Raw genomic sequence first — 14,498 nt, 5'->3', positions numbered from 1 at the left:
TCCCTGGTAACCATGAGTGTTGTTTTTTATGTCTGTGAGTCTTTTTAAAGAGTTTTGTAAATAAGTTTATTTGTGTCTTTTTTTTTTTTAAGATTCCACATACGAGTGATACCATATGGTATTTTTCTTTCTCTTTCTGGCTTGCTTCACTTAGAATGACAATCTCCAGGTCCATCCACATTGCTGCAAATGGCATTTTATTCTTTTTATGGCTGAGTAGTATTCCATTGTATAAATATACCACAACTTCTTAAGTGCACTGGGAAACTAAAAAATCTGTGACTTCCTTTATTGTAATACTTGCTTTATGGTGGTGGTCTGGAACTGAACCTGCAGTACTGAAGTATGTTATTACCTACTTTATTCCTCATGGCAATCTTACAGTGGGTATTATTGCTATTCCCATTTTACAGATGTGAAACCTGAGGCCTTGCGAAGTTCAGCAACTAGCTCAAGTCACACATCTAATGTATTCATTTCCTGTTGTTGCTATAACATACTACCATAAACTTGGTGGCTTAAAACAATGCAGGTTTACTATCTTACAGCTCTGGAGGTCAGAGTCTAAAAAGGGTGGATAGGACTGCGTTCCTCCTGAAGGGTCTAGTGGGGAATCCATTCCTTGCTTTTTCCAGCTTCTAGAAGCCACCCACATTCCTGGGTTCATGCCCCACCCCCATCACTTCAATTTCTGCTCCCATCCTCACATCTCTGACTCTACCCCTTTTGTCTCCCTCTTATAAGGACCCCTGTGATTACACTGGCCCACAGGACAATTTCCCCATCAAAACCCTTAATCACATCTCCAAAGTCCCTTTTGCCATGTAAGGTATCATATTCACAGGTTTCAGGGATTCAGATGGGGACATCTTTGGGGACCACAATTATGCCAAGCACACCCAGTGAGCAGAGAAAGCAGAGCTGGGACCCACGCGTTCGGATTCCAGAGCCCTTGACCATCATGTCATAAAGCCTCCTGTGCTGGGATCCCCGCCTTACACCTGATCTCCCCTCCATCCCATTCTGAGACCTCAGATTCCTGTTGCCAAGAGAGGATAGTTTGGAAATGACTGGAGTGTTCTGTTGTGAAAGGGGGTAGGGTTGCAGCCACTGTGGAGAATGGTCTGGCATTTCCTTGGAAAGTTACACACAGTTTTGTCATAGGACACAGCCCTTCCGCTGCTAGGTATATACTAAGAGATGAAAACATATTCACACGGAAACTTGTTCAGAAATGTCCACAGCAGCATTTTTTTCATAATAGCCAAAAAGCAGCAAGACCCCAAATTGTCCATCACATGATGAATGAATAAACACAATGCTGTCAATCTGTGCAGTGGAATAGTATTCAGCCATGAAAAGGAAGGGTTACTGAGAGACATGCTACAAAGTGGATGTACCTTGAAAACATGATGCTCCATCAAAGAAGCCAGACACAAAAGGCCACATGTTGTATAATTCCACGTGTATGAAATGTCCAGCAGGGGCAGATCCACAGAGACAGAGAACAGTTAGTGTTTCACAGGGGCTGGGGTCGCTTAGTGGTGATGGGGTCTCCTTTTGGGGTGATGTGCTTGTCTCAGAACTAGACAGAGGTGATGGTTTTGCAACATTAGGAATGGACTCAATGCCACTGATCTGTTCACCTTAAAATGGCTAGCAGTTAATTTTACATTATGTGAATTTTACCTCAATGGAGAAAAGAAAACAGGGAAAGAGGCTGACAACTGTGGCCCCTGCCCACCCCTTGGCCTGGCTGTGTGGGCAGGAGGCCCATGGTCCCCTCCTCTCCCCACTGACCCAAAGTCTTCCTGCCCAGACCCCCGGCTGCCTCATTTCTTGTTTATTCTCATTAAAGAAGATGTGGGCTACTCTGAGTCATTAGAAGACAAAACTACTCGTAGAGCACCCCCCACCCTAAGACCCAAGCAGAGCAATGACAGGGGAAAGGCCACGACTGGACACGTTTCAGATGTGTCAGACCCCAGACTGGGGTCCTGCTCCCAGCCCTTAACACCAACCAGGGTGGGACCAGGCGCCTGGCCCCTGACCCTTCTCACCTCAGTTTCCTCACCCTTAAAGTGGGTGTGTAAAGAGTACGCCCCCACCTTGGGTTGTTGTACAGATTGAATGGAATAATCAATGCAAATGCTCCCTTAGCTCAGCGAATGCACTAGAAAACATGCATCAGATGGCCATGTACCTCACTCAGCCTGTGGGTGGATTCCCTCTGGTCTGGTTGTTTGGGTACCTGCGGGCTCACCTGCCATCCTGACACTGCTCTGATCCCTTTACCCTTGGCTTTCCCCAGTCAGCACGGCCAAGGGCGCCTTGAATGGTCCTGCCTTCTGTAGACATGGTCCTCCTGTCCACAGTCCCGGTGGGTGTCCACTCAGGCTTTCTTCCCCGCAAGTTTCCAGAATCCTACATCACTCCTGTGGGATGCTTCTCCTAGAGAAAGTGTTTTCTCGGCAGAGAAGCTTATATCCGTAGGGGACATCCCCAGAGGCAAGAATCCCCTCCTGTGCAAGGTCGGTCCCCGTGTCAGTCACCTGTGCTGCTCGGCCATCCACACAGAACGTTCTCATCTGTGTTGACGATGAGACCACAGCCTCTCCAAGTCCTTCAGGGGCTGTGGCATCATAGCTTGAGAGAGTTCTCTGGCGGGATGAGCATCATGTTCCGGGTGGGCTCTGTCCCAGGCTCTGCCCAGCCTAACTCCTGGCCTCCAAGCCTTGAAAGTAAAGTGTAAGCCTCTGTCCTCAGATGTGTAGAAGGTAAGGGAGTAGAAGGACACAGGCAGGGAGAGACAGAGGCTGCTGGGCTCAGGGCAATTTAGGTGAATGGACTAGTGAGTCCCGGGGGCAGAGCGGGGGCGGCAAGCCACCGCCTGCTTCTATGAATGGCCTGAGAGGCACAAGCCACTCCCGTGCCTCCACCTGCTTTCACACCACAAGGGCAGAGCTGGAGTGTGCAACAGAGATCTTAGGATGGGCAAAACTTAATATGTGTTCTATCAGGCCTTTTACAGGGAGCATTGGCCAACGTCTGAAACGCGGATTGCTTAGGGCTTGCAAGCTCAGGTGCCAGGAAACAGGTGAGAAAGGACAAGCCAAGTGAGATGGACTTGGTTTAAGAAACATCAGAGAGACATTAGGGGGAGGTGAGGACTGGCAAACTGGAGAGCACGTAGCCCAACTTAACAGGGCAGCTCGAGTCAACTGTGGGCTGGGCCGGGACTTGCCAGGGCTTACAGCCTCCACGAAGCAGCAGAAATCTAGGTGTTCCTGTGAACAAGAAAGGAGGCTGTAGAGGGTGAGCACGTGGACTCGGATCCCAGCCCTGCCTCTTCCTTACTGTGCGACCTTGAACTGCTCTCCAGACACTCTCTTATCTGTAAACTGGTGGCAGTTACAGCACTTACGTCATAGGGCTGTGATGATTACTACGTTAACATCCTGGTCTTAGAACCGTGTCATGCACAAACAAAACACGGGGTATGTTGGCAATTTAAAACCCTGTGGCACTGGCAACTGACAGACCAAAGAAAACAAGTGGATGTTTTGCCTTCCAGCTGTGGGTCACAAGTCTGCTTCCCCACAGAGTGCTTAAGGGGCATGAACTTGGAAGCCCGAGGGACTGGCTGAAGCCCAGCTCTGCCACTTAGCAGCCAGGTGACCTTGGGCAAGGGAGCCGCCTTGGGGGCCTGGGTTCCTGTCTGTAGAGCTAGGATCATTGTGAGGGTTACAGGGCAGGGACCTGAAAGGGCCTGGAGGAGTGGCTTAGCTGTCGCAGTCCTTGGGCCCCTGCTGCAGAGAAGCCCCCCAGGACCAGGGTCACAGGAAGAGGGTGGAACTCAGATTCTTCAGTTAACTGTCACCCTCCCCCCACCCCCACCACACACACCAGGGTCTGCCAGGACAGGGCAGCCCCCAAAGCTCCCACAGGGACCCAGGGCCACCAGGTGCTACACGAGGCTGCTTCTCGCGCTCTCTGTCCCACACAGGTCCAGCCCCTGGGTTTTGCCAGGCCAGCCACCATCTGCTGGGGAAGTGTCTGAACAGGGAGCCTGCCTGGGCCAAGGGTGTGGGAGCGACATATCCCTGGAGCTGGTGCACCTCAGAAAGGGAGTTCAGTCTCCCTTGAGAGGCAGCTCCCCCAGACACCCCTCACCAAACCCCATGGGCCGTGGGACTTGGGGAACACATAGATCAGGGGGCATGAAGTATGGGAGTGCCTGCGAGCAGGGCTCAGGAGTCAAGGCTCAGAAATGAGACCTTGGGTGGTCCTCCACTGGAGCCCTAGCGACCCCCTTCTCCCCACCCAACCCTGATGACAGGCATCATTGTTCCTCAGCCCCATGGACCCCCTGAGGCAGCCCCCCTCCCCCTGCTCATCAAGGCCCTCCAGCCCCAGGACACCATCCTGCGAGATGCTTGGTTACGTGGGCATCGAGGCCGTGCTGGACCAACTGAAGATCAAGGCTATGAAGATGGGGTTTGAGTTCAACATCATGGTGGTGGGTGAGTGAGGGCAGGGGCTTTTACGGGAGGACAGACCAGTGGATGCCACCCGTGGGCCTGGATGTGTTGCCTCTCGGAGCCTCAGTGTCCCCATCTGTAAGGTAGGCCTGACAGTTGTACCTCACAGGGGGGCTATAGCTGAAAATCTGGGAAACACTGAGTCGCTGAAAGACAAAAACCACCCATGAAGCCCCAACCCGAACAGAGCAATAAAGGAGAGACCATGGCAGGAAGTGGGGAACTCTCAGACTCAGATCCTGGTCCCAGGCCTTAACACCCACCAGTGTGTGACCTGGGGCACGGCCCCTGACCCCTCTCTGCCTCAGTTTCCTCATCTGACCTGGCACAGTGCCTGGCATCAGGGAGGTTCTCCAAGGGTCGGTTTATCTGGAATCGTGTTTTCATACATGCAGAATTAATGTTGTAACTCAAAAACTACACTTCTAACAAAATGAACTGGATACCATAGAACAGAAAATGTCAGAGTGTGTTGCCCCAACTAAGAGCATTATTCAAAGGCAGGGCTACCCAGTAGAAAGGTACTAGGAGACACATACATAATTTTAAGTTTCCTAGTAGCTTCCTTTTAAAAAAAAGTAAAGAGAAACAGGAAAAATTAATTTTAACTTTTCTTTTTTATTTAACTCAACACATTTCTAAATACTGTCATCTTGACATGTAATCCATATAAACATTATTCATGAGATCCTTTTTGTTCTTTTTGTCATACCAAGCCTGCAAAATATGGTTTGTTCTTGTCCACTGATGGCACACCTCAATTCACGATGGCCAGGTGGCCATATTGCTGGTGGCAATAGCCAGGCAATATCCCCTGTATTGGATAGCACAGCCCAAAGGACAGTTTCAGTCAGACACACAGAGGTGTGTCCAGCCATGATGTAGGATGTTTCCTACCGTGGGGTGTAGTCTGCAGAGTTTGAGAAGCCCCCAGGGCAGGGAGAATGGACCATCTACAAGCCCAGGCAGCCTGGGGGAACCTTGCCTAGTAGCTCTGAGCAAAATAAGCCAGATATGAAAGATGTTGAGGACGGGCAGCAACTGCACCCCGCTGATAAAGTCAGGAGAGTGGCTGTCCCTGTCCCTAGAGCTGTGTTAATAGTTCCTGAGACGAGGCAGCAGTGGGCTTGGGGGAGCTGTGTGTTGTGTCTCTTGATCCGGTGCTGCACGCACAGGTTGTTTTATATGTAAAAATGCTTTGACCTGCCCATCCACGGATAAATGGATAAACACAGCATGGTCCACCCATTTGGTGGAGTATTATTCAGCCATGAAAAGGAATGAAGTACCAGTCCACGCTATAATGTGGGTGAATCTTGAAAGCATTATGCTGAAAGGGAGGAGCCACAGACAAAAGGACAATATTGCAGGATTCCATTTATATGAAATGTCCAGAAAACAGATGTGTGGTTGCCAGGGGCTGGCAGGAGGGGGCGTGGGAAGGAAGTGCTTAATGAGTATAGAGTTTCTTTTGGGGCTGACGAAAATGTTTTGGAGCTAGATAGAGGTGGTAGTTGCACAACATTGTGAATGTACTCAATGCCACTGAATTGTACACTTTAAGTGGTTAATGTTAATTTTTTATTATATGACTCTTGCTTCAATTAAAAAATGAGGGAGGAGGATAATATTTCAGTGGTAGAGCACATGCTTAGCATGCACATGGTCGTGGGTTCAATCCTCAGCATCTCCATTAAAAAAAAAAGTAGGGGGAGGCATTGAGCTGGAGACGTATGATAATACGCACTTTTCCATAAGTGTGTGATACTTAGCAAACGGTTCACTTTCCGGAACAGCTTATTTAAGAGCTTCTGAAACACTGCCTAACTCATCCACAATTGTTGCTGCCATGTGGTTCCTCGCAGGGCAGAGCGGGCTCGGCAAGTCCACGATGGTGAACACGCTCTTTAAGTCCAAGATGTGGAAGTCCACACTGCCAGGCCTGGGGGTGCCCACGCCCAAAACACTGCAGCTGCAGTCGGTGACCCACGGTAAGTGAGCCCCGCCTCCCTCCACCCCACCCACCCAGGCCCAGCCTCTGCCCCTTCACTCTCCCCTCCAGTCATAGAGGAGAAGGGCGTGAAGCTTAAGCTGACCGTGACTGACACACCCGGCTTCGGGGACCAGATCAACAATGACAAATGGTGGGTCCTTGGCAGGGGTGGGGGGTGAGGGAGGACCAAGCCCTGGCTGTCCCTGCCCCTGCCCCTCTGGTCTCTGGGAGCCACCTGGCTGTGGCATCTTTGAGGCTCAGTTTATTCGTCTATGCAATGGGTTTGTGCAACCATCCCTCCCAGATCCAAGGGAGTCAAGTAACATGAAGGTCTTAGCTCACTGCCTGGCACACAGTAAGTGCTCAATAAAGGCTGCGGTGTGGCAGGGGGTTAGAAGCTCACAGTCCAGAGTCAGGACCCCTGGGTAGACTGCTTCCCAGCTGCATCACCTCGGACTGGCCACCAAAGCTCTCTGAGCCTCAGCTTCCTTCTTTGTAACTTGGAACTGATGACACGCCCCTTGCAAAGTTGTTCAAGGCTCTCAATGTAAGACACACACATACACATATATATGCATAATCAGGACTGGCTGCACAACTTGTGGGACCCAGTGCAATGGAAATGGGAGGGCCCTATTTAAAAAGCACTGAGAATTTTAAGACTACGTCCGCAGAGTGTTCAGACCCACGTGGGCCCTTCTAAGCCCAGACCCCTGTGTAATGGCTCCATTCACATTCCCACAAAGCCAGCCCTGCACACAATGCCTCACAGAGCACTTACCACGTGCAAGCTCTGTCCTAGACACAGGGATACAGCAACGAACAGAGCCGAAGAACATCCTTGTCTCCATGGAATGTACATTGTTGGGGGTGGGGTGGAATCGATGAACAAAATTAGTTAGCTATATGGAGGCTGAACCTGAACTCTACCACCCACACGGTACACTTCTGGGAGTGAAAGTACAAAGCTATAATGGGCAGGGGTGGGGGTGTGCAATTTTAAGCAGAGTGATCAAGGAAGACCTCACAGAAAAGGTGACATCTGGGCAAAGACTTCCAGGAGAAGAATTAGCTATGTGTACACGCAGGGTAAGAGTGTTCAAGGCACGTGCCTTGAAGGTGGAATGTGCAAAGGCCCTGAGGTGGGGTGGCTGGGGGAACCTGAGTGATAGGGAGAGAAGGAGGGGCAGGCAGGCAGGATCAGTAGTGGGATCCAATAGGGCCTTGAAGGGCAACATAACGGACTTCAGCTTTTTTATTTTCTGACCACTGGAGGCTGAGCAGAAAGGGGAGGTGATCCGACTCCTGGTTTTAAAATGATGTTTTTGGCTGCTGTGTTGACAGTAGCTCTGCAGGGAAAGGGACCCAGGGAGAGGAGGCTGGAGACCATTGCAACAGTCAGGCAAGAGTCCCTGGTGGTTTGAACCAGGTGCAGCATTTCTCTCCTTTAATGCTCACTCCTCCCTTACAAAGTAGCTGCTCTTATCGTCCCCATTTTACAGAAGAGGAAGCTGAGGCCTCAGCTGGAGAATGGCAGGGGCCTCTCTGATGATGCAGAGGAGTTGGGGGAGGGTACTCAGGTAACCAAAGGCCTCAGGTTGTGCAAAACTGAAATTCCTGTATCCTGGGCAAACTGGGCGATTGATCATCCTAACAGGAGATTCCCCAGAGGACCCGGGGTGGGGGCTTCTGGCAAGGTTCTGAGGTTAGGCATCTCCTGCCCCAGCTGGGACCCAATCCTGGGCTACATCAATGAGCAGTACGAGCGGTACCTGCAGGAGGAGATCCTCATCACCCGCCAGCGCCACATCCCTGACACCCGGGTGCACTGCTGCGTGTACTTCGTGCCACCCACCGGACACTGGTGAGGTGGCTGGGCCCACAGGTGGAGGGCCATCTGTGTGGGGCGGACAGGAGAAGGAGGAGGAGTCCGTGGCATGGGCTGTGAACTGGCATCGCCTCACTCACTCACACACTCGCCACCGTCACTGTCCTGCCTAAGCAGCCTGCGGCCCCTGGACATTGAATTCCTGCAGCGCCTCTGCCAGACTGTGAACGTGGTGCCCGTGATTGCCCGGGCTGACAGCTTGACCATTGAGGAACGAGAGGCCTTCAGGCGCAGGGTGATCTGGGCGCCTGGGGCCAAGCTGGGGGTCGCTGGGGTTGGGGAGCGGGCAAAGTATACAGGGTGGGCTGAGGTTACCCAGGTGCTGTCTGCAGATCCAGCATAACCTGAGGACCCACTGCATCGAGGTGTACCCCCAGAAGTGCTTCGATGAGGACATCAATGACAGGATCCTCAATAGCAAGATCCGGGTAGGAGGCTGTGGGAGGTGGGGAGGCTGGTGAGACCGAGCCTGGGTGATTTGCTTTCCACTCATGCTTTCCATCTGAAGATTCATCTCTCTTCACAACTTGGGGAAAGTTCATGTATTTCTAGCGGGTGTGAATCTCCATCCATCCACAAACTCAAGAAGTAGGTCATATCAACAACCCCCAGAAAGGGAGAAAGTGTTTGCAAAGGAGATATCTGATAAGGGATTTGTACCCTGAATATATAAAGAACTCTTACAAATCAACAATAAAAGACAAGTAAGCCAATTTAAAAATGGGCAAAGGTGGGGTTATAGCTCAGTGGTAGAGTGGATGCTTAGCATGCACGAGGTCCTGGTTCAATCCCCAGTACCGCCATTTAAAAAAGGAAAAAGAAAAATAGAAATGATCAATGAGAAAGAAAAAATTTCATAGAAAAAAATTAATATGGCTATATGGTCAACCTCATTAACAACCAGGAGAATGCAAAATAAAGGGTGTATATGTATAAAAAAATGGGCAAAGGATCTGGATGGACATTTCTCCAAAGAATTTACACACATGGTCAGTAAGAATATGAAAAAGATGTTCACCGTCATCAGTCATGAGGGAAATGCAAATCAAAGCCGCAATAAGATACCACTCCATGCCTACTAGGGTGGCGATTATCAAAATGACAGACAATGACAAGTGTTAGTGAGGAAGTGGACAAACTGGAACTTTCATGCGCTGTTGGTGGGAATGTCAAATGGCGCATCCGCTTTAGAAAACAGTCTGGCAGTTCTTCAAAGGTTAGACACTAGCCTAGTGACCTAGCATCTCCACTCCAATAAGAAATGAAGCCTGTGTTGGGAAGAGGGTGTAGCTCAGTGGTAAAGTGCATGCCTAGCATGCATGAGGTCCTGGGTTCAATCCCCAGTACCTCCATTTTAAAAAAAAACCCTAATTACCTCCCCCTGCAAAAGAGAAGAGACAAGTAAACAAATAATAAATAAATAAAAATTTTAAAAAACATGACTATGTGAATTATATCTCAATAAAGCTATTTAAAAAAAGAAAACCTATGTCAACATAAAAACTCATATACAACTGTTCCTAGCAGAATTATTCATAATGGTTAAAAAGTGAAACAGTCCAAATGTCCATTAATTTATAAATAGATGAACAGGGTGCTGGGTATAGCTCAGTGGTAGAGCACATGCTTAGCATGAGCGAGATCCTGGGTTTAATGTCATACCTCCATTTTAAAAAAATAGATAAATAAATGTGGTCCATCCATCTGATGGAATAGCCATAAAAAGAAATAAAATTCTGATAGACGCTATAGTGTGGATAAACCTTGAAAATGTAAAAGCCAGACCCAAAAAGCCAAATATTATATGACTCCGTTACATGACGTCCAGAATAGGCAAATGTATTGAGACAGAAAATAGATTCGTGGTTGCCAGGGGCTAGGAGGTTTGGGGGAAACAGGGAGCGAATGCTAAAGTGTAGGGGTTTTCACTTGGGGGTGATGAAAGCACTCTGCAATTAGATTGTGGTGATGGTTGCACAATCTTGTGAACATACTAAAAACCACTGAACTGTACCTCTAAATGGGTGAGTTTTATGGTATGTAAGTAATATCTCAGTAAAGCTGTTACAAGGAAGAAAGGAAAAAAGAAGGGGAAAGAAAGAAAGAGAGAAAGAGAGGAAGAGAGGAGGCGAGGGAAAATAGTATCTTCATTTTCTCTGAATCAACTGAATTCCAACTGCAAGTCCCCATATTGTCCTTGTGGTACATTCTGTCAGTCTGTCTGGATCCTGCAAAGCACTTGGGTGAGGCATCCACCTCACCCAGGGACCCTGTTAGCCTACACAGCACTTCTGCTTGGATTAGAAAAAGGCAGTATCTTCCTTCACAGACGGGGCCTTGCATGGGATTTCAGCCCTACACAACCTCATAGCCAGATGCCTTTGTGCAGTGCACAAACTGCACATCTGTACTTGGAAGCCCTGCTTCCCAGTTGGCACCAAATTTCTCTTCACATTCCCTCTTTCCACTCCCCGCTGGAGCAATGAACAGCATTTCCTGTGAAAGATTCAAAGAACCTTGACCTCCTGCTTTCTGTCCTGAGGCTGGCAAAGACATCAGCGTGGCCACAGCTGGAACAGAACTAGGGGGAAATAAAGGAGAATATATTCAAATTAACACGTCAATAAATCATCCAGATGTGTAACATTGATTGAGGGTTGACAATGGGCTGGTATATAATAAGTATGCAACAGATAGTTATTAGCATCAATTTATTCCCCATCACAACCTAATTCTTAGAGACAAAAACAAACCACATGCAGCACTTGGGAGGTTTTGTTTGTTTGTTTGCTTGCTTTGTTTTGGCATGGGAGGTAATTAGGTTTTTATTTATTCACTTATTATTTTTTTTAAATGGTGGTACTCGGATTAAACCCAGGACCTCATGCATGCTAAGCACACGCTTTACCACTGAGCTCTACCCTCCCCGCTCAGCACTTGGGAGTTTAATCTCCACTTCCTTTCTGGCCATGAACAAGTAAACAACTGGAATTTCCACAGGGCTTAGCAAACTTTTGTGAAGGGCTAGACGATGGTAAATATTTTAGACTTTGTGGGCTACGAGTCTGTGTTGGAATTATGCAACTCTGCGGTAGTAGCAGGAAAGAGTCAATGAATGGGCGGGACTGTGCGCCAATGAACTTGAATGTTTCGGCCAAGGAGCCATATAGGTTGCCAACCACTGGTTTATAAAGTTCTCTCTCTTAACCCTCATGACAATGGTTGAAGGTTTCACAGGTAAGAGATTGGGACAAGAGTAGGATTATATCATTAATACAACTCTGAGTAGCACTGGGTTTCCAAGATTTACTCTATGCACTTCTTAATCTTGCTAAGCCCTTCCCAGAGAGTCGCAAAGCCCTGCATGGGTTCTGTTGTGACTCCCATTTTACAGATGAGGAAACTGAGGTGCCAATTAGGCTTTGTGTCTTCTGACTTTAGATGTCTGTGCTCCTTCTCCCACTTTCTCTCCCCACAAAGGACAGCACCTTTCAGGTTCCTACCTTGGTGTCCTCTCTCTCCACTTTCCCAGTGGGACCAGCCCTCCCTCACATCTTGTCTCCTCCCCACAGGAACGGATCCCCTTTGCTGTGGTCGGGGCCGACCGAGAGCACCTGGTGAATGGGAGATGTGTCCTGGGCCGGAAGACGAAGTGGGGCATCATTGAAGGTCAGTGCAGGGGCTCTGGGGAGGGCCCGGGGAGAACGGACTGAAAAGCCACGCATGCCTTTGGCATCCTTACACCCACCACAGAGCCCCGTGTAGTTAAGCCCAGAGCCAAGAAACAGAGCCCTGGGGTCAATCTCCTTCGTGCAGCTGAGAGGCCCTAGGGAGGTAACCTGACTCTCTGGGCCTCAGTTTCCTTACCGTCAGGTGGCATCACTGTAACATCAACCTCATAGGGCAGTCAGAGGGGGCAGAGCCACTCCTTTGCACGATGCCCAGCACCCAGAAGGTGCCCTATTTGCTCACCAGAATTGATTGTGGGCCTACCAAGTGCCGGGCACACGATGTGTGGTTCCTGAGGGGTACAGTGAAAGTGGGACCAGCAAGGTTCCTGTGCCCACAGAGCTGATGAGACAAGGACAGATGGGAAAAGTAGAGTGAAGAAAACGTGCAGGGTAGGAGGGGGAGGTACCCAAGGGAGCAGAGGAAGGGCCTGCTGAGGGCCAGGCCAGAAAGTGGAGGAGACGCAGCCCAGGCCTGAGTCCCTGACTTACCGATACAACTGTTAAAGGCAGGAAGTAGCACATATCATATGTGGCATAATAAACATCCTACACTCATTATTAAATGTATAATGATAAATGATCAGTGGGTTCCTTGGTTCAACAACTATTTGTAGAAGCCACCTGTACCAGGGCTGGGGGCGCTGGAATGAATGAAAGAATGGAGAAGGGAAGTGGGCTAACATGGGAGGTACGGGGAGGGGCGGGGCGGCTGGCAGGTGGCAGTGTGCTCGCTGCGGCCAAGGGCAGGGCTGCAGGCAGAGCCGTGCTCAGGGGCTCGGTGGTGTCTTGCAGTGGAGAACATGGCTCATTGTGAGTTCCCCCTCCTGAGAGACTTGCTCATCCGGTGAGCGAATGGGGAGCCCGGGGGGGCTACGGGGGGGCCTGGAGGATTCTGTGGTCAATACAGCCATTCTGCCGCCCATCTCCCAGCACCCACCTCCAAGACCTGAAGGACATTACCCATAACGTCCACTACGAGAACTACCGTGTCTTCAGACTGAACAAAAGCCACGTGCTGCCCCGCGGGCCTGGCTGGGTGAACCTGGCCCCGGGCCCGGCCCCCAGCCCTGCCAGTCCCCAGGCCACCCCCCGGACCATGAAGGTCTGCCGGTGGACCCAGGACAACTCGGACGACGAATACTAAGCACTGGAGCACCCTGGGCCCAGGGGCTCCCGGACGCCATGGCACCCCCTCCACCCCCCGCACACACCTGTATACTAGAGCGTGTATTAAAGGTGAACATTGCTTTTTGGGAAAAGCTGTGCTTTGAAAACAAAAGGTGTTTTGTAAATGTCTTCTTTGAGCTATCCTCAAATAAAATTGTGTTTTTTTTTAAAGTAACAGTGTGAGACCCCAGGCCCTCAGGAGTCTTGAAGACCTGGGAGGGCCTCCCTTGGACAACCAGCCCCTTTCTGCCCCAGAACCAGAGTCAAGTTCCAAATCAGGCTCTGCGGTCCCAGTCCCTACCTCCTGGCACATGGCGTCATAAACACTTAAAACTTTGCCATCTTCCCCAAACTGTGTGCTCCCCCACCCCCCACCCCTCACTCCTGCCTCCCCCTCTGCCTCACCACCACCCCAACCCCGGCAGACCAGAAGGAGGGAAACCAGCTCCAGCTTTGGAGTCTGGCGAAGCTATGTGAAAATCCCCGCCCTGTCACTGACTTTGTGCGATTCAACCTTAGGCAAGTCACTTACTCTTCTGGGCCTCAGTTTCCTCATCTATAAAACGGGGATGGGGTGGGGTGTAGCTCAGTGGTAGAGAGCATGCTTAGCATGCACGAGGTACTGTTTCAACCCCCAGTACACCTCCATTAAAATAAATAAATAAATAAACCTAGTTACCTACCTTCCCACCTGCTGCAAAAAAAAAAAAAGGGAGGTGGGGGTGATACTATGGCTCTCACAGCATTGCTGTGTGGACAAAATGGAGGAATTCACGGAATGTGCCTGCCACCCCTGGAGAAACAGCTGTCAGGGATGAGTAACAAGAGAGCACAGGTCCAGGGTGGAGGCTGTGCCTGCAGGGTGTGTGCCTTCCCCGGGACTCTCTGAAACCCTGGAAAGGAAATGGACTTCACGGAAGCCCATGCGGTACACGCAAGCTCCTGGAGGGCATGAGCAGGTGGGGAGCATTCAGTGAGTGACAGTGGGGTGTACTAGTCAGGGTTCTCCGGAGAAACAGAAGTAGTGGGGCGTGTGTAAGGAGATATACTACAGGAATTGGCTCCTTGGGTGAAGGTGGCGAGAAGTCCTGCTATCTGCCGTCTACAGGCTGGAGACCCAGGAAAGTTGGAGGTGTAATTCAGGGCAAGTTTAAAGGCGTGAGAATCGGGGGGTTGGG

General features: G+C 50.0%; 1 protein-coding gene across 6 annotated transcripts; it reads left to right on the top strand.

Moving 5' to 3' along the window:
• The first annotated feature begins 3,856 nt into the window (after positions 1 to 3,856).
• SEPTIN12 (septin 12) lies at positions 3,857 to 13,491 on the top strand. 6 transcript variants are annotated; one of them, XM_006204335.3, is made up of 10 exons: positions 3,857 to 3,964; positions 4,340 to 4,523; positions 6,407 to 6,532; positions 6,604 to 6,685; positions 8,261 to 8,398; positions 8,540 to 8,657; positions 8,755 to 8,850; positions 11,995 to 12,091; positions 12,946 to 12,997; positions 13,084 to 13,491. In XM_006204335.3, the coding sequence occupies exons 2-10, from the start codon at positions 4,361 to 4,363 to the stop codon at positions 13,295 to 13,297; spliced, it is 1,086 nt and encodes a 361-aa protein (XP_006204397.1). In that variant the 5' UTR covers positions 3,857 to 3,964; positions 4,340 to 4,360; the 3' UTR covers positions 13,298 to 13,491. The 6 variants fall into 6 exon arrangements, with proteins under 6 accessions (XP_006204397.1, XP_072798723.1, XP_072798721.1 ...); XM_072942622.1 differs by having other exon boundaries at positions 3,893 to 3,964; positions 4,357 to 4,523; XM_072942620.1 differs by having other exon boundaries at positions 3,893 to 3,964; positions 4,357 to 4,523; positions 8,537 to 8,657.
• Positions 13,492 to 14,498: the final 1,007 nt, after the last annotated feature.

The sequence above is a fragment of the Vicugna pacos genome, chromosome 18 (genome assembly GCF_048564905.1).
Source record: "Vicugna pacos chromosome 18, VicPac4, whole genome shotgun sequence".
Lineage (NCBI taxonomy): Eukaryota > Metazoa > Chordata > Mammalia > Artiodactyla > Camelidae > Vicugna > Vicugna pacos.
This window is presented reverse-complemented; position numbering and strand designations above follow the sequence as displayed.

Bases quoted from the DNA above. Each gene is read 5' to 3' on its own strand.
- SEPTIN12 (XM_072942620.1), top strand. From the start codon at position 4,361: ATGGACCCCCTGAGGCAGCCCCCCTCCCCCTGCTCATCAAGGCCCTCC. The intron at 6,533-6,603 runs GTAAGTGAGCCC...TCTCCCCTCCAG, and splicing joins GCTGCAGTCGGTGACCCACG to TCATAGAGGAGAAGGGCGTG. The intron at 8,658-8,754 runs GTGATCTGGGCG...TGCTGTCTGCAG, and splicing joins GAGAGGCCTTCAGGCGCAGG to ATCCAGCATAACCTGAGGAC.